The sequence below is a fragment of the Cydia strobilella genome, chromosome 17 (genome assembly GCF_947568885.1).
Source record: "Cydia strobilella chromosome 17, ilCydStro3.1, whole genome shotgun sequence".
Lineage (NCBI taxonomy): Eukaryota > Metazoa > Arthropoda > Insecta > Lepidoptera > Tortricidae > Cydia > Cydia strobilella.
Genome location: NC_086057.1, coordinates 2,946,451 through 2,970,493, shown reverse-complemented (window position 1 = coordinate 2,970,493; position 24,043 = coordinate 2,946,451). Strand labels below are relative to the sequence as shown.

At 36.5% G+C, this 24,043-nt stretch overlaps 1 protein-coding gene across 1 annotated transcript in view; it reads right to left on the bottom strand.

Moving 5' to 3' along the window:
• Positions 1 to 24,043, bottom strand: part of LOC134748803 (A disintegrin and metalloproteinase with thrombospondin motifs 7) — a 140,759-nt gene that overhangs the window by 17,966 nt on the left and 98,750 nt on the right. Inside the window, exons 6-8 of the mRNA XM_063683597.1 lie at positions 23,753 to 23,920; positions 23,144 to 23,385; positions 4,012 to 4,125 (exon numbers count right to left, since the gene is read on the bottom strand). Of these exons, the coding sequence (XP_063539667.1) occupies positions 4,012 to 4,125; positions 23,144 to 23,385; positions 23,753 to 23,920 (524 nt within the window). The remainder of the gene's footprint in view (positions 1 to 4,011; positions 4,126 to 23,143; positions 23,386 to 23,752; positions 23,921 to 24,043) is intronic.

The following is a 24,043-nucleotide window of genomic DNA, read 5'->3' as shown; positions in this document are numbered from 1 at the left end:
GCGACCTTTAAAAATTTGTGTTGATGTTTATTGTTTAGCACATTTTAAAGTTTATTCTAAGACGCAATGTATTGCGAATTTTATTATGTTTAAAGCGTAACAAGCACCGTCAACTGCACGGATGATAGTACGCTAATAATATTTAATTTGTATGAAAAAGAAAAAATCTAAAGGATTCATAATAATAAATAAAACCGGCCAAGTGCGAGTCGGACTCGCGCACCGAGGGTTCCGTACGTTTTAGTATTTGTTGTTATAGCGGCAACAGAAATACATCATCTGTGAAAATTTCAACTGTAGCTATCACGGTTCATGAGATACAGCCTGGTGACAGACGGACAGACGGACAGACAGACGGACAGACGGACAGCGGAGTCTTAGTAATAGGGTCCCGTTTTTACCCTTTGGGTACGGAACCCTAAAAAGTGTGCGTGTAATCTTTACGCGCGATTGAGGCAATACTTCTCTGACGATGACGTTTATCGCTATGTTGGCACTTTGACGTGTGTCCTATTGTGCGTGTATCACTACTGAGCGTTACTTCCGTCAGAAAAAAAAATCGGAGTTACCCTCTAGTCGCGCCTAAAGAAGTTTGATTTAAAAAATGGTCAAAGGCTTTATCGTTTGAGGTGTACACTCCATGTTTTAATTATTTGCTTGTGTTACAGCAGACACCCAGTATAAATAATGAAGTAATTCATGATCGCCTAGGTTATCGGAATAGTAATTAGTTGGCATGCCAACGACATACTCGTCCATTGATAAATAGCTATTAGTTGTGAATGGCAACAACAACACGGTACTTAATTGATGTGTTTGTCTTTGTGTCTTACTTCCCTTGTATTATTGAGAATATGAATTTACGTTAGGTACAGTGAGGTTCAAAATTGCATGGAGAAATTATGAATGAAATTATGGATGCAATTTCGAACCTCACTGTACACGTTCCAGAAGACCGATCCAGATTGAACAACTTGTTACGGTATTGAGTTTTGATTTTATTTTGATACGACCTTGTAGATCGCTCACGCTGATTAGTGCATGTGAAATGAAGTGAAAGACGCGCCTGAGATACAATCGCGAAAATCGAAGTTCGCAAATTGCGGGCATTTTTCCCTGTCACTCTAATTACACCTTCATTGAAGTAAAAGAGAAAGATCCGAACTTGCGAATTTCGGTTTTCGCGGTAGCTCCTCTGAGATGCACGCTAATCACCAAGACGAACGTCAAGGTCGTATCAAAACCGTAACAAGTTGTTTAATCTGAGTCGAACCCCTGGTATTGTATTTTTAGGCCTCAGACTTTAATCCGTTAAACAAAAGCCTTTGTTTCTTTTATGGAGAGGCGCCTTAGTCGCGTGCCGGGCACGTGCCAAAGCAACCATATCATTAAAAAGCAACTATCGTGATAATATTAAGGTTCAAAATATAACAGGTCATTCTGAGATAACAAGTTTGGGTAATGAAGGACGAACGGTTGCCTGTGTGTGGCCTCAGAATACAGAGCTGCTACATAAATACAACTGTTTTTAAAAAAGCACGTCTCACATTCCAAAAGAAAGTTAGGTTTTGTCAAGTACTTGACTGTTAGGGGATCTTCTACTTCGTAACTACTTTACTAAATTAACTTAGTTTACTACAGAGATGTTTAATATCGATAGAGAAAATTACAACTTTCGTTTGATAGAATTATAATTTTCATAAATTTATCACCAATCATGCTCTTAACTAAAGCGTTCATCATATTAAACTTAAGTTATTAGACAGTTATGACCTCAAGAGTCAGAGCGAGACATCAACAACCATTCAAAACCAGATAACAGAACACGTCAATCATATCCTGTAGAACTTTCTTCAAGTCCTTTATCATGTCTTTTATTAGCCCATTCATTATTCTTTGCTCGAGATAAACCGAACAAAATACTTGTGTGGGCCGATATCTCCACGTCAATGCACCTCGGCGCATTGTACTCTCCGAATGATGCATTCATGTGTCTAGAGTGAGTGAACGCGAAGGTCATTGCCTGGTGCCTGTTTGCACTTACATAATCGTGTTTGTATTATGATTATGCGAGTTGTCTAAACGCTCCTTGTGCTTCAAACAATTGTGTAATTTATTGTCAGATGCGCTTATTAATTCATTTGTTTCCTGTTGCATTATACGTATAGCACGTCACGATTATGAAGATAGATTTCAGCATCTTATTATCATAAGAAGATGTCTATACATACTAACAATGAACGCAAAATGTGTTTTGTATTACGCGTATTTTTGTCGCTTTTTCACTTTACGCTCTAGACTTTGGGGAAGTAACAAGCACTTATTCCAAGTTCAGTGGTGCGACAGATCATTTAAGCTGCGTACCATTAGTACGAATCTGAAGATTGAATCCAATTCATCTGATGAGTTGTTCCAGTAGTGAATTTTTATAAGTCTTAATTTAGGGGTCACATAAAAACTAACGCATAGAGTGTAAAAAGAAGTTGAAAACGCTACGTGATTACCATTGCTGAAGAATAAAGCGTGTAACTCGATCTGAATGAAAGTAACCTAGATGCGGTTCCAGCGTAGCAATAGCAGTGACTCAGCCGCCGTCCGCGGTCAAATAAACTGGATGGTGGATGCTGCATTATTTTCACAAATCAAACTACCGCTTACCACTTAGTTACAAAATTCCAAAATATCGCAGTTGCGGTTGACGATACGTTTATAAATTACACGAGAACGCGTGATGTTTTTCTAGCACTAGATTTTTCTGCGAATAGTGATGAAAGACCTAAGAGATACGCTGCGTTATATGCGTTCTATTAGGTATACATACCTGATGATTAATTTTAGGCGCGTATTCATACAGACCATTAGGGGATTTAAATTTGCATTTGCAAGTTACCTACAAAATCATTTAATACCAACAGTTTATCAAGCTTGTCACGGTCTTAGGTCAGACTAGGTTAATTAAATTTAGCATACATGTGATCATCATTAGTTAAGGGAAATAACGTTAAAGTTGCTTAAGTGTAGGGTATACTTAAGCAACTTTAAAGTTATTTCCCTTCTCTTGATAACTTTTTGTCCAAGTATTACCTATATTATTTAAATTATTATCAAGCCGTATGCCCTCTTGTCACGTAGTAATATCAACAAAAAATTAGTTTAATAAAAAATCCAAGTCACATCCAAGACAAGCGTTGCAAATCAGTACAAATAAATGGTACCTTAGTTTCTCTATTTTTACATCTTCATCAACAATTCCTTATTAGAGTCACGTAGCGTATACTGGTGGGATGACTAGACGTCCAAACTGTACGAGTCAATTCGAACATTTCGAACGTACACTCATATTAGAATGTAATTCTAACTGATGTCATTCGGTTATCGTGTATTTCGCTCGTAAATGTCTGTACAAATACTGGCGCAGGCGAGACGCATGATAGCTAATTATCTAATATGATTATCATTCTGATGTCAGTATACGTTCGAATTGGCCTGTAAGACGTGTAAATTTATACAAAATCAGTGTTCTTAGTTTTTTGTATGAATTATTTAAAAATAGACATCAAGGCAAACAATGCAATGCATCCTTTGAATTTTTATGCAATAGTTAAGGCACATATTTTGAATTCCGGATTGAGTGTTCATAATAATTTAACCGTAATCTCATCGTAATCTTGTCAATTATAGACGGATTTTTTGACGCGTTGAAAAATTGGGTCTGCTAAAGTACCTATTTAGATATTCTCTCGCAGACCAACTTGAAAGAAAATGTTAATAATACTGACTCAGACTCCTAGACATGACAGAACGTCTTCTGTACATCGCCTACCGTCATTTCTCAGCTGTGAGAGGAGCAGGTGAGGCAGATAAAAACAGTAGTCTGATTGTGCTTTATCTACCCATACTCTTGGTTCGGAAGCCAAGGTCCTTTTTGGATGGAAGAGTAGTGTTCTCTTGTGTTGGCCGCTAAGCCATTGAGTGACTAGACCAGTTTAGTGAGTATTAGGTGATACTGACTTGTGTCCAAGCTCGTGCGTGATGGTGTGCGCCAGCATGATGCCGTTGTCTTCATTGACGGAGCAGCTGCGATCCGGGATGCACATGCCGGCCACGTGCGCCACTCCCAGGGTGCTGGCAACAAAAACATCTCGTTAATAACTACTAGTACCTAGTAGGCTCAACATGGAAAAGAATCACGAGACGCCGCATCAGTTGATAAGTTTATTTAACTATAGCGTTTTAGATCGCTGTCAGACACTACCCATAGTGAGTTGCAATTTTATTGTCATTGCTTTACAAGACGCAGCTATAAACAATATTACTAGAGCCATGACTTTAACCAATACCGGTCGATCGTCCACAAATAAACGCTGTTTACACTATAGTAACCGCGATAGTAAAGTGCGTACGTGTGTATGAGTTTATTAAATTTATTGTATAGGATTTATAGAGCCCGCCTCCCGCGAGCAGTGAGTCAGAAGACGCTTATAGAAGTCTATTCCCGGCCGTCTGCGGCCCGCGATACGTTTACATCGATATGGGAAAAACGTTTGTTGCTAAACGAAATTGAACTAGCTCTTTAAGTACTTTGTGAGTTTAGTGAAAAGAACTTATGTTACATTGCTATACACGGTGGCTAAGAAATAAGTGCATTCCCGTTGCCAGGGAGGTTTTGAGGTTATACTGAGCAACTTTTACTATGGGACCATAACGAAATCGCGAAAAAATTTGGCTATTTCATATATTTTGGCTGGTCCATTTTCTATGGGGGAGAAATTTTTTTTCGGGATTTCGTAGTTGGTCCCATAGTAAAAGTTGCTCAGTATACTCCCAAAACCTCCCTGGCAACGGGAATGCAATTATTCTTAGCCATCCTGTATAAGTGAATATAGCCGTGCGTTCTGGAGCGATATACTGTTAATTTAAACTCGTAATTAATAATAGGTAGTCTAGAAGTAAACCTTTTCTTAACAAAACTTCCGTGAGACACTGAAATGTTATATATATTAACTTTATAAACTTTATAAAGGTTTAATATATTTATACCTTTTCTTGTTTACAGTTTATTTTTACTTTTATGAAAATACATGTCTAAAGCTCAAATTGAATTATATATAGATACGGTAACGAGGAAAAACCAAAAGGCACTGGACAATGAATGTGAAGTAATGTGTTCTCTATCTAGAACGAGCGCGAAAGCTAATTTAATATTGATATCATATTTAATGCAGCTTAGGTAATACACAATCGAATGGCCGTAATTGTTCAAATATTCCTGACCCATTTTTCGTAAATAAAAGGTATCCAGCCATACATCGGCATAACAATTATAAGAAACCATTAAGTGAATTTTGCTGGCATTCTCAATGTGCCCCCAGGACAAATTGCATGTTAAACGTACTGCGATCATTTAGTTCGACTTTGCAGTAGACATGTGTAAGTAATGCTCGTAATATCACAAATGAGATCTCTCGAACACGTAATATGGCATTACATATCACTCCGAGAAATCAACCATTACTTAAAACATCACTCATTACGCGAGCGCAAACGACCGGCCGAAGCGCGTAATGGATATGATTCAATATAGATTGACGCGTCGATATGAATGGTCAGTTCAAGTATATACACAGTGCGCGTAAAGTATAATGCCGATATAAGACGCCCTAGACTCTAGGGCCTAGAGTTCTGTAGATGCGATGCGTAATGTAGGTGATAGCTCTGATGATGCCATTTCTCGACCAGCGCCGGCGATTGTACAGTGATGTGATATGTGATATCTCAGTGTAATATTACGTTTTCGAAAAAGTGATGTGATATAGCATTACTTTTTGAAGCACTGTTTCGCGCATGTCTACTTTGCAGCCAATTTTCGCCGCTGCCCCCAATAACCCACGCTTCGGTAATTTGCATGGCTAACTACTCGGCGCTGACATGTAGTTAAGTTGTTCCTCGTGTATTTATACATACTCAATTACTCATACATTCATCAATAATTTAAGAGCTGTCTTAGGTGTAGTTTTGCTTGTAGTAGGCGTCCATTTTGATCTGCAAGTGGTGCCGTATACCTATCATCATATTATCATATAGCTTAGTACATTAAAAGTGGAAAAATTCACTGTCACACTAGTATTACACTTCTTAAACGGCTTTAGAAGTGTAATACTCTTCCGGTAGATGTCACTAGGCGCCTCCCTAAGGCGCATATGGTGGAAATATTCGCTGTCCTCGAGTAAAGTCTCGGTAGCTCAGTTGGCAGAGCGATGGGCTAGCGATCCAAAGTCACGGGTTCGAGCCCGCCCGAGACAGTGAATTTTCCACTTTTAATTTATTTCTAAGTTTTATGGCATCGTTTGTAGACTGCTTAATACAAAATACCTATGACATTTTATTTGTTTATTTTATTTTATTTTTTATCCTATCATAATATCATTTATTAAATGCCAACCATGCTATTACAAGGTGTTAACATAACAATTATATAAAGTGCAACATGGACCCTGCTAGGGCGAGACAAATCATAAAGTTAACAACCTAGGTAATAGATAGACAAATCAATGTAACTAACACCATTGATGACTGACTGACTGACTAGATCATTTGCCTATTATTACTTTCTCTGTTGACGTTACCAAACTGACCTTATGACTCCCTATCACGCACGAAGAACTACTCCCCTATCTATTATCTGTAATTATCTCGTGCAGACTTCGTAAATAAACATGAGTTACTTCATGAATTCAACTTTGTCTTAGAAACTAACAGAATCCTTGAACGGTACAGTTCGCCGACGATATTTTTAAGAATTTGCTGTAAATAAATGTACTTAGTTCGTGTTCGATTGTAAATAGCCGATAAGTAATATTAATATGGCAGCAAGATGCAGTGCTAGCCCAGTATGAGGTCTTAAGGTGATGGAGACTTTTGTAGTAATGTACCTACAGCAATACAATACAACTCGAGCTTTATGCAGCCGTGCAATGCGATAACAAACCAGTAGGGCTAAAATGGTCGGCTCTTTATCATTTGTCACCATGCTTGTCACGTTCTAACAAATATGTAAGTGCGAAAGTGACGCATGGCATGACAGGTGATAAAAATGCGACCATCATACCGCTGCTGGAGGCGTATTCTGTTATGAATTGGATCTGGATTTGTTATGGATATGATCTGTCACTATGAAAAGTGACGTTCCTGGCTGAAGAAATCTCACTTTCGACACTGACGGATAATATCCATAACAAATCAAGATCAAATACATGTTATTACAGTTAGAATTTGCCCCCTGGATGGCGTTTTTTAAAGCTGCAAGTTAAAAGTCCGCTGTTAGCTTCCGTTTCTAACAAAATAAATGTTAAAAAGAAATGTTATTAGAGTGTAGAAGCAATACGCTATATGTAAAAAATAGTAAAAAAATAATAGGCCTATTGCTTTTGTTGCTTTTATTTGTATTAAAGGCGCCTCGCTCATGAGTTAAAGCCCTCTCCTTTAAGCTTTATATTTACGGCCCAGTTAAAAGGGTTTCATGCGCGAATTTATAAATACGTAAATAAAAGTCATAGTAAATCAAAATAAACAGTACCCGTGTTACGACGGTATTGAGAATACGCCATAAATCTCACGGCTAGCCGCGTACAAATGTAAATAACTTCTATGGAAATATATTTTTTAATATTTCCGCGTACCAACGTGTTTTCAATTATGGCTTACTAAATATTTGTGCTTGACACTTATTCGACTCGCTACGATGTTTAGATAATTAAGCGTCAATATCGTTAATTAACTTTTTTTGCCTGGAAACTCGGTTACATATAAGCTGATTATAGGGGGTAAAAGGTGTGACATCTGAATAAAACATAGCGAGTAATGTAAATGAAGAAAATATAAAGATACTTTAAAAATCTGGCATCAGAGAATTCATTTTCAATAACAGTCATACCCAACACTGTGCTAAAGAACTTTTTCTTTAACTTGATAATTAAAAAATTAATCCTTATGTATGGTATGGTATTGCAGGCAGTAAACGTACAAAATTATGTGCCCATTTGGGTGCCAATCAATGGATGTTTTACCCTACACTCCACTTTTACTTTCCCTTTAACTATACAGCGGTTACATACATATACATGTCGCAAATGCGGCGTCAATCACAGGTGTTGTATTCTAATTGGGTACAAGAGTAAAGGCCAGAAAAGTTCTAAAGGCAACCATTATAAATTGACCTTGAGAACTCCTTAATCGGTCTTGCTAGAGCTGCATTAGGACTTTGAGAATCTTAGCTCGATCGTCTTTGCTGTCTTTGGTGCGTGTGAGATGATATTAGACTACGAAAAACGGGCCAAGTGCGAGTCGGATTCGCGCACGGAGAGTTCCGTACCATTACCCTACATGAATGTTTTATTCACTTCACGATTATTTAAATAACTCATAATATAATGTATGAGACATAATGAGATACATTATGTATATAATGTAATAGATAGGTACTTATATAGTTTAAGAAATAAATTTTAATATTTGCATGCTGTTTGTGGACGGTTGAATTAGGAGAAACTTTGTGTATATAATATGTAACAACTTGTAATCTGACCCTATTCATGCAAATAAATAATTTATGATTTTTCCCCTCACTAGCTCGGAAAGCCGTCTTTTATCCTTTAAAACAAGCGGGGAAAAACGCATTTTATCCACTAGTGGGGAAAGTAATTTGACCTTGAATGGAGCGTGTTTAAGTAGCTTGACAGATAACAAAACGTAAAACGCTCATAATAATGGTTCGTTCGATATTAATTATCATTAAATAAATGGTTTGAGAATCTAATAAAAAATACCAAATTCAGCTTTATTTAATAATTTTAAGTCATAAACCTGCAAATTCCATAAGAAACGTTAGATTTTTTATAATGATGTTAAATTCTGAACGCACAAGTTGAGTCGATGCAATTTCAAAACGCATCCTTGACATTTCATACGTCAGAACAGAAATGTCAACATTGTCAACAAAATTTTTACTTAAAAACACTTCTCACCGACTCACGTAAAAATCAGAATTTCCAGTGTTTTCTGTTATAATATCGTAAAAAAATAAGTGATTCCAGTGATGAAGATGATCTAACGTCTGTGGATGTTGCACTTTCCTCGCTAGTGCGCTCCTCGTTGTGCTGCGACCTCTCGAAGGCATTCGATGTGGCCGACCATGCAGTGCTTACAGGCAAGCTGCGCCACTACGGCATTCACGACAAATCGTTGTCCTTGTTCACGAGCCTACTCCAGAATAGGACACAAGTTGTGGTAAGTGATGGTGGGAAAGTGAGGTCGGATCCATTGGGCGCACAGATGGGGGTTGCGCAAGGATCGTCAGTTTCAAATTTGCTTTTTTCGCTGCTCTTAAATGACCTGCCAGACGCTATAAAAGCCGGCGAGGTATTAATGTATGCTGACGACGTTGCTGCAATTGTTACTGCTCCAAATGTCGATGGCGTCGAGAAGGCGTTGAACGAAGCAGCGGCGCAGCTTGCCCATTGGTTTAGAACCAATGGCTTGGCTCTTAACCTACGGAAGACGCATTTCATGCAATTTGATTTATCAGGTCGTCAGGCAGCGCCGCTGGCAATAAGAATTGAAGAAACGCTACTCGATCAAACTACTAGCACAGCTTTCCTGGGCTTTGAAATAGACTCGGGCTTGAAGTGGGATCGTCATGTTGACAAACTGTGCGGCAAAGTAGGCAGCGCGTGTTTCGCCCTAAGTCAAGTCGTCAAGTCTGTGACTCCGGAGGTAGCCCGTACATGCTATTTTGCTACAGTCCACTCTCTAATACAGTACGGGGCGGAGCTCTGGGGGCGCTGCGCCGAGTGGGAGAGAGTTTTTCGCCTCCAGAAACGTGCTATACGCATCATCTCACGGGAGCCGCTAGATGCTCCGGCGAAGCTACTGTTCAAAAAACTAGGCATTCTCACATTACCCGCAGTAGTAATTATGCAAGTGGCTGTGTACGTGCGTGAACACCTTACGTCCTATAAAATGAACGCAATGGTACACGAGTACAATACGCGAAACGCACACAAGCTCGTGGGTATTAGCCACAAACTTGCGAAGTCGTCCAAGCTAACTCACGTGATGGGCCCAACGGTCTACAACAAGTTGCCAAGCATTGTCACTGAGGCTACAAGTCTGCATAGCTTTAAACGCCGTCTAAAACACTGGCTTATTGAGCGCTCGTTCTATAATTACAATGAATTTTTAATGTATAAGGGCAGCTAAATGCTGAATTTTATTATTTTTATATTGCTATTATAGATGTTATAATAATTTCAATGAATTTGTGACTTTACTATTTATATACTTAATGAATTATTGTAATTTTTAATGTAAGTTATTTTACTGTTATTTTAATATGATGTAACTTAATCGATGAACTTTACTGTATAGTAATTTGATGTTATTTAGCAACTGACTTGTAAATTGGCTTTATAAAATAAATGACTATGACTATGACTATGACTATAGTGAGGGGAAAAGTTTTGTGTTACACACGGGTGCAAATGTATTTTACTTCTCGTGTGTTGAAACACTCGCGGGTAAAATACAACTTTGCACCCTTGTATAACAAATAACTATATGATTTACGCAAAAAACGGCAAAAAAATCACGTTTGTTTTTATGGGAGCCCTACTTAACTATTTATTTTATTCTGTTTTAGTACTTGTTGTTATAGCGGCAACAGAAATACATCATTTCTAAAAATTTAAACTATCTAGCTATCACGGTTCATGAGATACAGCCTGGTGACAGACAGACGGACAGACGGACAGCGGAATCTTAGTAATAGGGTCCCGTTTTTAACCCTTTGGGTACGAAACCCTTAAAATGTCCATTGTTAAACGTCGAAATAGTCACGTGACTTTCCGTAGCATCTGTCATCCTCATCCCGATAAATTTTTACTTTTCGTTTAGCGTTTGTCGACATTGTCATGTTGGCTAGGCCCCTAGATGTCTACGGTTCTTAAGTTTTTATTTGCACTTGTTTTCCTGAGACTTTGGCTCGGTGAGCAAAAGGAACATGAGTTCTTAGAAAAGACATCAACGGGTGCCATTACGCCCGCCGCTGGGTAAAGTGCAAAAAGGAGTTTTGTGTCAGGTTTAATTTGAATAATATTGAATTGAACGCGTAAAAACGCGATTTATGTATGTTCTGAGTACGGTTTAGTTGAAAATTAAAGTTTAAATCGATGTTATATTGATTTGAACTGAATACTGAATAGTCAGTGAGAACGAGGAATCAGATTCAGATTGAACAACTTGTTACGGTTTGGAACTGGTTTTGATACGACTTGTACGATCGTCTTGGTGATTTTCGTGCATTCACGTAACAAGTTGTCTCATCTGAATCGGGCTTAACCTTTTGCACGCCAAAAGCACCGCATATATCGGCACCGCAGGTCCAACGCCAAAGACTGATTAATCCGTCACAGACCACAGAGCAACATAGACCTACGTGCATGTGCATAAAGTTCAATTTCAGTTTTGTTTGACACTTCGGTGACGTGACGTCCGAGTGACAGCTTTTGTGTTTGACACGGCGTCGAAAAGGTTAAAAGCATGGCGCACTGATAATCAGGATTGCAGGTGAAATGAAAATCTAAATATTAAGTTGTTCAATGAAAGCTAAATACGAGTAACATAGTAAAATATTACATTCCAACAATAAAACTATGATATTAAATATAAGGAAATAGGCCATTAAGCGCCACTTGCACCATACCACTAACCCGGGATTAACCGGTTAAATCGTTAACCCAGTGTCAAATTGTACTGGTAACCATGGTAACTCCAGGTTTAACTGGTTAACCCCGGGGCCCGGGTTAGTGGAATGGTGGAAGTGGCGCTAAAAGGAGTAATATTTTTATATTTTTATTTAACGTCAGTAGCAAACAAGCACACGGCCCGCGTGGTGGTAAGCGGTCATCGTAGCCTATGGACGCCTGCAACTCCAGGGGTGTTACATTCTTGCATTAAAGCTCCTCAGTCAGAAACACCCTAATATCCTCCTGTATATCCTCCTGTATATCATCCTGTATATTCCTGGTAAAAACTATAGAGCACTTTCACGAATTGTAAAAAATTTAAAGTATGTATGTATGCCGAAACATAAATCTGAAACGGCAATAAATTGAAAGTACGCATCATCATAAAATGCTTCGGCCAGTTTATTTTAAAATATGCCCGCCTGGCGCCTACAATACAATTGTAAGGAAAATTCTCTGAATAATTACAAAGGAGGCAGAAAGCTCGTATCCATAACTTATTAGTTTTTTGTTGCATATGTATAGTAGTATTTAAGGTTAGATCTGCTACGGCCGTATTTAGGGTTCGGTACCTTAAAAATAGAAACCCTAATATAAGGAAGAATCACTTCTTTATCCGTCTTACCCCTTCACGTGTTATCATGTTATCTTATCGAGTGGAAATGAATAGCAAATTCTTAATTTTACCTACTGTTACTCGTAAAGCTATGGAAAAATCAAACTTAGGCCGTCGTAATCAAAAGATACGTCCAGAGATTTCACGCAGAAAACCTATAGGCAGGGTACCTGTACTTCTAGTTGAACTAGAAACATGAAATTTGGAGAAACGGAAAGTCCAAAACAGTAAATTTGTAGCATTACTCAAATATTACCTTATATGTTTATGCATTTGTTCCTGAGTTATGGATGATATCCACGTATTTAAGTATTTGTAAGTATATTATACAAATTGTTGTCTGAGTACGGCGAGTAACCACAATACAATAAGCCTTCTTGAGCTTACTGAAAAGCGAGTGGACTGTAATTTGTTAAACAAATATTATTTTTTGAATGTCAACGTATTTATTTGAAATAACAATTGCACCTCGCCTTCCGCCATTGTTTGTCACGAACAAAATGTATGACGAATTGAATATTTTATTGAGATAAATATCAGTAAAAACCGTAGAAAGAAATAGGAAACAGCGAGATAATATGCGGATACGATCCGCAGGGAAAACGCAACGGTTGCCTATAGAAGATAGGATTTGGGGAAAAAATAAATTTAGGAGGGTTCAAAATTTAGAAAAAATTAAGATCCTGCTTTATTTATTTATTATTTATGTTTAAGTTTATAGGTACTTATACCTTCTGCAACTGACAGTAGGTACTATAGTTATTTAAAGCACTTATGACATTTTTATCCCTAAAGGGTTCTTTTGTTATGAGCTCACGTGTGGTCCTTCAAAGGCGGTGAAGCGTGAACTTGGATTTATTACAGCGACTTAATCGAAGTGAGCGCAAGCCGCTATTAGGCGCGAATTAAATTAATTACATGTCCAATAAATTATTTGCCCGTTCATTCGGACACTGAAAATAAAGCGAAGAATATGAGTATACTGAGTATTGTGTACACTTCGCTGGAAGTGCAGATGGGATACTTTTTAAGGTTTTTTTTTTACAAAATGTGACCCAATGGTATATAATAGACGCATCCATTTGATATGTCTGGCAGAGATACAGACCTCATTCCCGCCATACATTGACAGATTTGTCCGCCAGACATCTGTCTATAATAATATATTCCTAGCTATTTTGATCCGCTTCGTGTATGATTGTGCAGTTATAGGACACAATACTTATCTGACAGTTGACAACCGTAAAATTGAATGAAGATGTGATCCCATTTACGTTAAGTAGGTATACAATTTCCCCACGCCATGTGTGATAGTGGGCTTGATTTTTCCCAAACTTAACTATTTACTGATGCAAAGAGAAATATTTATATTAATTGGGATAGCTAGGACAACTGTACTGTACCGATATACAAGTAAATAAGGAAGAAGCCTGTCTTAATGTCCATATACTACAATAGCCTTGCAATTCGGTTATGTTTTCATTATACACAGGTTTAATTATCTGGCCACCTTATTATCGGACGCGGTTTATTGCAGTTTGTTTGCAATTTCCTGATACCGTAAAATCAATCAATACACTGCTTAAGACGACCTCACTGACTTAAATCTCTGCACTTGCATTTAAAGACTTAGTCGAATGCTAAGTAAGTTTGTGGGTGGTATATTTTAAGCGTAAAAAGCTTATTGTAAAGAGCTCCAAGCTTTGCGGGAGCGGCGGCTTCAAACAGGAGAAAGCTACCAACATAAACCGTTAAAAACGCCCTATAAATATTTATAAGTTTCAATCGATTACAAATTGTATGCAAAACATAAATACTGGATTTACTTGGAGAGAGAGAGAACAAGTGGGGTAGGCCCATGAATTAATTAAGCTTATTTAGAATGTTGCCGATTTGAAATGGAAAATTGAGTGAATATAATTACAGACCTTGAAAGCTTATAGCGCTTTTCCGAGGTGATGCTAAGCTATCAAAGATAAAGGCGACAAAATACTACTGGAACAGAGCTAAATAAGCATATTATTGGACTAAACGTCAGATTAAGTAGTTAAGGCCGACACAAATTTAATATACACAAATGTATATTATACAGATACACAAATATTTCGCACGCTAACCTAACCTTGATAATGTACCATTGGTTACACGTATCAATGTGTACATATCTGATTAACTTTATCTATTAGTACCTATCTTTAAAACATCACTACCGTGATAACAAATATTGCAAATATCTGACAAGAAATCAGTAGCAAGGACGTTTTATACTATTTTTTTTTATTACTCATTTACATCTAAGGCTTATTCGTAAAGAAATAAATATAATATGTTACGGCAAACCAGCGGCGCTAGTAAGCGCCAGTATCAGTCAGTGTGACCCCTTTAGTATTGGTCCTTTATTCAAGTCAACGCCTCTACTAGGTAAGGAGCTTCGGGGCTATCGAAAGAAGTTGACATCGATATATTCAATTGTAAAGTTCCTAATGTGAGGCATAGTTTGGTTAAGCGGTGTTTTATGTGAGCGACATTTCTATTAATGTATTTTTACTCGTACATGTAATTTTTTTTGTTTCGTTTTCACTACGCGAAGAAATGCATTAAATTTATCAACTTAGTGTATTAGCGCCTTGTCACTATATATGTATTCTGTAACTTCATTTGAATCTGAGTAATTGTACTTTGTTTGTTTTCATCTTGAACTCTGAGACCTCTGTTGTTATAAGAATAACTTTAACTATAACTAGAAGCCCCTAGAGGGGCTAATGAACTAAGTGTTCAAAACTTAGGATTATTGTAAGGCTTCTATTGCCATTAATTTTCAATTAGGTATGCTTTTTTTTCTTCTCCTTTTTGTACGCATGTGTGTGTGCGTAAGTGCTAGCATTAGTTTAAAATTGAATACTTTGTAACTACCTGTGAGTTCCTGTAATTGGCTTCCTGTTTTAATCTTGTTGTTTATTGTAAGTGTATAGCTGTTGGTTCTCCTTAACATAAATAAATAAATAACTTAGAAAGCGGGAGAAATAAGAAAATCGCTAATACATATCTACTAAACGAGAAGCACGTTACGGTTGTACTGTATCAAAACTTCAAAAGTACGCAAGATGCTTTGATAAGCGGAACAGTAGGGTGAGCGTTGCCAAAGTATGAAGTCTTTCTAGTTACCCCAATGTATTTTACGTGATTTGACACAAACTTTTTAAGTATCAAAATCAATCCCTCATGTCATGTTAGTTCTGATTACTTCTCAGATTACGCTGTTTATCATGTATTACGCACCACTAAAAATAAAGTACAAAAGTGATATTGATAAGTCAAAGTTGCGGTATTTATCAGCAGCTGATGGCATCGGTATCGAACGAAACTGCACATTGCATAACGATAAGCCGCGAGACGGCCTGGCGGCGGCGCGGCTTTATAGTCGGTGTAACGTAAGAATTGATTTTTGATGGTTATGAATTGACCCTTATGCATATAAAGCTAAAGCTATCAATTAAACGGTAGGTTGAGCTTCATACATATAAAGGTTAGTACATAACTCTCACGTTCGTGGATTTGACAGCTAACATAAAGCAAATTGAGGACTAATATCTGATTATATTTAATTAGATTCAACTTACCTATCTTCAGGGGCGTATTCAGAAAAACGTATATCTATTCTAATGTATCCTTAACTGTATTTTTATCTGAATAATCAGATAAGTTTGGGTTATTCTACTTATAATTTTGATTATTTATGATAGTTACTGAAATGTTATAGAACTGACTCAATTTTCCAATATAAAAGTGAAGACATTTGAATAGAGGAAACTAATTTTTTCTCAACTTTCGAATAAAAGTAAGGTAAGTAAGTTCCTAAAGTAACTCTTGTTTGCTTATTTATACAATTTAATAGATAAGTGTCCCCGTTGTTTAATTATAGCAATAGCTAATGTGGTTAATGGTATGTTAAAGCGAATCATGCCATATTTTAATTTATGTCAGAGTTAAAAAAGTTAAACAAAAAATGGCCCATGATTTTCAAAACTTAATTAGATTGTAATGATTTCAGTAATGTAAGACACCTCCACAAAAAATATGAATCAATACCTAATTCATTATCTAAGATTTATATACAAAATGATCCCCGTACCTTAGTGGTTTTACGTATAAAACTATTAATAGGTTTATTTTAGGTAGGTAACTGTGTCAATACCTATTTAGATTTCTTATAAATGTTTTAATTTACGATACATATTTGTGCATTTTTTAACACCCTTTCTCACAGTTCCCAAAATATGTGAATGCAACCGTATTCTGTTATCTCAGCATCTTACAAAAGTTTAACTGTAATCATCAATATGGATACATGTTTACATATTGATGATTGCTTTTTTATGCGATTCGATGCATAATGCGCCAACGTAATTCGTACACGAATCAAGGAAATTTAAACCTTGTTAGTAAAACAATAAAGGTACGGCAGCGTGTAAAGAAAGTTTGGTGACTACTACTGTTATTAGAAAGGAAAGGCATTAACGAGCTGTGAATTACGTATGAACTTAATACCTTTTTGGATTGAGTAGGAGAGTATGGCTACTGCCTGCAGACCTTACCCGTTATACTCATTGTTTTTGATTGCCGACTTTTGCTGCAGTATTCGAGACTTTTACTCACAAATACTGACATGGCAACCTTATGGTAATTTCTGTATAAAGTGACAATGTACATAGTGAAGATTACAGAATGATAAAGTGAACATAACGGCTAAAATCGTGAGGTCAAAATGTAACACGATTTGTGATTTCGATAGTTGTCGAAAAATAGAGTCGAATGAGGCTTCTGACAGTTGGGCTTCTGTATCGGAAAATAATGTCATAACTACATTGCCGATCAAATAAGATAGGTCCTTTCTTCTTAGGGTGGTTGTGTGTACCGTTTATTGAACGCCGAGTTTTCTTATTAAGGCCGTTCCATCGGTTTGCCGCTGTCTTTGTCACATTTCGCAAGAAAGAACGGGAAAGAACAGACGCGCCAAGTGTCAATTTTAATCGAATTTTGTCGGTTTTTATTTATTTTAAAAACGTTACCTTACAATATCGAAATTCTAAAGCTATGAAATTACTATTTATGTTAAGATTGTTTTTTCTTCTTTTTTTGTTTATAGTATCACATAATAAATAACCGAGTAAAGTAGGATTAAAAGTCCGAGTTAGAGGTTACTTAGGGAATTAATTGTATCGAGCGAAGTGTCATAATTCGTGTATCGGAAGCTATGTTGTTAAAGATAATATAGTCAAGAACTACATATATTTTTTCCACGTCTACGAATATCAACGCCTCTTAGAAAAACATGATCATATGAGGAGATTTTTCGCCTTCTGGCTCAGGGAAGCGCCTTAAGCGCGGCTTTTTTGTAACGATACGTGATCTGTGTGTAAAAATATTGTAATTAACATCGAGTTAATATTTATTACGAGTGTGACCCTTATACCGACGGCTGTGTCATTCAACGACATTTGTTTGTTTTGTGGTTTCAGTTAACACTTTCCCACACATTATAATTGAGGAATTAGGTACTGATGTGTCAAAATTTCTACAAGGGAGAATTTCGGGAACATGACATATTTTTGTATGGAGATCGAAACCTTCCTTCATATCATATCATATCATATATACATTACCATGAAATTTTCCAGACATTTCTTAGTACATTTCTAACTGTTATGATTTTTTCCGTAACTTTTACATCTTCACTATAACTGATAATATGATAATGCATCGCAGTGTAGGTATAGTGCGACATAAAATAGTAGAAATTAAATAAAATGGAACTAAAAAAATTCCATACAAAATTGTTGCCATGTTTAAGCATTTTACGTCAATAATGTGACAGTTACGTAGAAAGTGGCGCCCTCATTTATTTTCTACAATTTCTTGTCGGACTATACGTCAGAAGTACCTAGTTACATTACGTCTGCAATAGTGCTTGTCTTACAAGCACACAGTACAAGCAAGCAGGGTACTTTACCCTGTTATATTTATAATATAAAAAGCATTTAAATTTCATAGTTTTTTCTAACATATAAAATGTATATTTATGATAATTATGATTCTTGGAACAAATCTCATACGTAACGGTAGGTTAGATAAAAATGAAACATATTACGAAAGGAAATTAACAAGTTTTGGGCAAATTTTTAATATCGATCGATAATTTTTTTGCGCAGAACAGCCTTACTGTGCAGAGGGGGAACGCGGCCAGTGTCCAGGGAACAATGCCTCAGGGCAGGGCAGGGGTTAGGTTTAGATTTTGTTTAATCTCTGTTTTGTGATAATAAATTTCGAAATTAAAAAAATATTTGATAACAATTAATATTTTATTGTTGAATATATATCTGTTGAACTGTTTTTATTAAATATCGAAACTCATCACTAATAAAGATATCCTAAAGCGCTGTATGTGAATACCTAAATATAATAAAACTACACTATTACAGCACTGTAGCGATATAAACACGTTTTGGCAAATTACATAAGCTAGCTTCTGCTCAGCGTCAGGCGAGAGTTACTGGGTTACCGCGGCTCAAATATTTTGTTAAAACAAATATGTTACGGTAAGCCGACGGGTGAGAGAGAGATTTAGTTAAATTAAACAAATATCTCGCCCAGCAACCGTGATGCAAGCCAATGCAGAAATAAGTTTGTATTTTGTACGTACACATTGGTTGAACACGACAGATTTAAGTACGTTTTACAGTCAAAAGAGTAGTGACTATTAGAACAACGCTTCAAAATTATTTACCTACCACTTTAAAATCTGTTTTTATATAGAGGGATATCATTATCACTTTTATTAAATACACTTTTGACTGTAGTCTCATTCACGACTAATGGGGTTGGCCGGTCGAAATATTTAGCAGATGGCGCCAGCATAGCTTGCCCTGTCAATCCCTAGAATTGTGTCAAATTTTTGTTTTTTAATGCCTTGGATGCTAGCCCTTTAAGTCAAATCTCATAGAAAAAAGGGCAAGCTATGATAGCGCCATCTCTGCAAACCATTGACAGTTGCCAAACCCATTGATGCTGACTTAAGGTACCATCGCCCATACTGTTAACTGATGAATAACTGACAGTTCGTAAACCTTATTACAGTCTGGCAAATAAGAATAGAAATTAAAAAGTGGCAACACTGTAGTGTCGTCCCGTTTTTCTTAGATTGATTTGAAAGTGACGACACTGCAGTGTTGCCACTTTTTAATTTCTACTCTTTTTTGCCAGACTGTACAAAAGGCGTAAGGTCCACAGATGGACAGTTAATAGTGTTGCTGTTTGTACCTTACCGTTTGTCTTTTTGTATCAAAATCGGCAAATGTCAAATCAAGATAATAATATATTCTTTGAAATTGCAATGCGTCAAAACAACAGTTTACTTAAGTAGGTCATTCGTCATTAATATAATCCTTCATCAGCAGTTTAATAAGCAAAATATATGCACACCTCCAATATTTAATTAAAGATTTCTATAGCGAAGCGCTAATCATCAGGCAAATAATTTCCGTGTTTCTTGGGTAATCTTGTACTGGTTATGTTAATTTAAGTTGGTATGTTTTAGTTTACATCATACACACAAAAATAAAACGTAAGAATAAAAGGTACCACAATCATTTTAAACTCAATTTTAACGCAGTAAAATTCAAATTTAAATGGAATTAATTTTTAGCTTAATACATTTTAGTGTCTGAATTGGTAGGATCTTCTTGTTGATTATTAATGAAAGCAGGCGCACCCATCCTTGTCGGCTCTCTGAAGTCAATACCAAAAAACAATCATAACTTTTTCATTCTTTTTGCAGAGCTAATAAGGGCGATATTTGTTTGGATTACGTCGTTGCAAAGTTCATGCCGGAATTTTTTTGGTAAAAAAGAACTGAAGAGGCATTTAGCTTCCTTTAAACATACACCTTTTTATTTTCGACATTGAAGCCGTTAGCGATCAGGGAATTGGCGAAAATTCGATAATTGCGTAAACAACAATTTGTCGGGCACGATTAAATAAAATAAAATTTCGAAAGCAAAAAAGCATAAACCATTGTCTTAATTCGAATGTCGTAATGCCCATTTACACATGACACATAAGTAAATAAATTTACTTTTTAACATGTCGGTGCTAAAAATTCCATTGTAGGTAATACAAATTTTTACAACTTGTATTAAAACAATTGTGGGCCGCCTGCCGCCCACTGTTCGCCAGCAGCGGAGTCATACATATATACAACATTGTATATATTTAAAACAAAAACAACAAGGATCGAACACATAACTTGTTAAATCTAATGCTACCGCTACTAATATTACACTTTCAAACCCCCGTTTTACGACAATACTATGACCCGGTACTAAACTGTTCAGCTATTCTTGAATTTCGACTTACTCGGAATCGCAGGCCTCTAAACTAAATAAACGCTCGTAATAAACGTCAAAACTACACTGTTACATTACTGAACCAGCGCGACTGCTATGGCGAAATCCCTTTTCGAGATTTAATAATCCGATTTTCATTAAACACTTAAACAGTTTTTTGCCGGCACTTCACTGTACACTTAGCAACCCACACACATGTTCAGTTCAGACATAAGTACATTAATATGCGGCTCCGCCGTGTCTGATAATGAATCGACATTGTACCAGATTGTAATGATGTCTCCATTGAATATTAATTTCCACCACACTCTTTTCCTTGATGTCTGCAAAGTGGCATATTATTATCTTTTAGAGTGTGAAGTAATTTCTTATTTTATTTTATTTGATTTAATAAAAATCTGGAGTGTTGGACTAGATTTTTAGTATTTCCTTGAGTTGGTGTAGTATAAAACTTTGTGTTTAGCTCGGATTTTTGGAATCATTCTCTTGCTTGGGTCTCAATATATTAAGGATACGAAATTAAAACTTTTGCTCCCTACTCTCCCTAGTTTTTTTTTTTTTTACAAATTTTGCGTGATTAAAGAGATGTTCAAATTGATAATAGACTGAGTCACTGCAAGTATCTACGTTACGTAATAAAGGCGCGGTATAGGCGTAGAACCATCCCAAAATCGGCTTGAAGCGATATCGAAACCGAATGCGAAAATTCAGCGACTAACGTTCGCTATTTAATATTCATTTTAATATGAGGCAAACGACATAAAAAAGCAAGATATCGTATCGAGTTATAGATTTATAGTTATTTTTACACAAACGCGCGTGTGGCAAAACTACCTTTACATAAGTACGTATAATATTATATATTATATTCGGGTAATTCCGAAAGGAAAAAAAAAAAACCTTTAAAAACACTAAAAAAGTGGCGGACTCTTATTACAACAGAATATGAGTGATTTTGAATGATTTTCACGATTACCCAATTTCCGAAATTACCCTAATACACCTTACCTATATTTAAACTTTTGATTTTCTCTACTTTTGAGAAAGTACCCATCTTTTTCAAGTGGGTTATTTACCTACATTGTAACTACTATTGAAAATGGGGTATTTACCATATATTTATATTTGTACTTATGACTTCCCGATATTTCGGCACTGGGTACCCTCTGTACATCGATAAGATCCTCACAATTAAAATTCACAGGGCATTGATCAGTTACTTTGTGAAGATGGATATAGTGCAACATAAAATAGTAGAAATGAAATAAAATGGAACTTAAAAAAAATGTTGCCATGTATAATCATTTTACGTCAAAAATGTGACAGTTACGTAGGAAGTGGCGCCCTCAATTATAAATACGCTGTTTTTAAAAGTGGTTATGTCTAAACTCAAAGTACTAATTATAACTTTATTTTGATAAAAGTCACTACTTAACAACTAACACTTACACATCGATGGTTGAACAAAACACACACAGTTGAAGGAAAGGAAAAAAAGTTATATTTATTTCGCAGCGCATATTACATCCAGTGTACCAAGTTTCTCTAAATACATTAAGAAAACTGTTGCTAAACGGCCACTTAGCAACCCTAGCGAGGGTTTACATACGAAAGTGTTCTATTTCGGAATCGGTTACTCATGCAGCTCTATTTACTTCAATACCAGACGCCTTCTGCCATTGACCTTGCATCGTTGCGAGCTTGTTAAAAAAAAAACTTTAAACTAAAATTAATGAGATCGTTGAATTTTCCTACTCGTTTCTGATACTTTGGAATAATGTTTGATAAGAAAATGCTAGTATATGTGTAGTGTATGTGGGTATTTTTGCACTTTGTAGTTTTACCTCAGTCACCCGTTGATCACGAACGCTGTAAAGGGTTCGAAACGTCGGAATGTATTATAAATTCAATATACGCGATATAATCCGTTTTCATTGTTTTATTTCATGAGTAACTATCGCGGTAACCGAAGACAATATTAAGAAAATGCTAGCTTTTTTATAACGAAGTTAGCGAACTAGTGCAGGGCTTGGCTGCGGCTGGTATTAACCTTTATCTCGGCTAACAGTTAAAAATGACAATCAAATGTCAGTCTTATCATTAAATACCTACAGGACACATATTTGAAGTAGTAGCTAAATCGTCTGTCTTGACAAGATCGAAGGAACACTTGGCGACATCGACACCCTGGTACCTAATATTTACTTCGCTCTGTTATTCTACCTATTTATAATGTAGTACAATGTGTCAGAATATTTTCTCCACCTCCATGGGCTTTCTATTAACCTGTGTTTTATGTGTTATGTTCTAAAAAAGCAACTTACTTGCAAGGCTGGTTGTGAAGACTGCAGATATCCTGCCTGGTCACCAAGATAGCTACATCATGGTGCTGAGGATGCGAGTCGTTGACGGGATTCAGCTGCTGCTGCCAATGGCAGAAGAGAGACAACGTCGTGTCGGCGTTGGTCGACACATGCAGGTCGCGCGAATTCTGCAGGGTCACGATCTTCACGACCACCACTTGGATCAGGTTGCCGATCGAGCGGTCCTTATAAAGGTCCGAAACCTGTTGAAAAAGTTAATCAATAGATTGTCTTAAATTATAATACCTTAAAATAAGCTTGAAAATTATCTCTGAAGTTTCCATAGTAACAAGTGAGAAAGGCTCGCTAAAGGCTAAAGTTGACATTAACACATTTTAAGGTGCGCCATAGAGATAAAAAGTGAATTTTCGAACTACCTTTGGTCTTGCTATGTTACGTCGACGGTCATTTACAAGCATGTAATCACGATAAAGGCCCGTTTTAGTTCTGTTAATAATAATCAACACATTGTATTGATCTAGGTACTTATTTTAACGAATTCTAAAAGTATTTCATAATTATCTAACTTGATTGATAAATTTCCTTCGACTCATTCAACAGCACACTTACCATGTTCATGATGGTAAGCAAGTAGGTCTCCAATGATTCGTTGTTTTGATGGAACTCCGTCATGGACTTGTCGGCGACCAGCAATACTTCCACGTGCTGAGGCTTGCTCACGGACCTAGGTCGCCGCGGCGCGTTACCGGAAGCTCGTTGATTATTAATAAAATTGTTCTGAAAAGAAAATCACTATCAGAATTAAGTCTATAGAAATTATGGTGAAAATTAATCGCGAGTAACCAACAGATTCTTATGATCAAGACTTTCTCAGGCGATAATTACTACAGTGATTTAAAA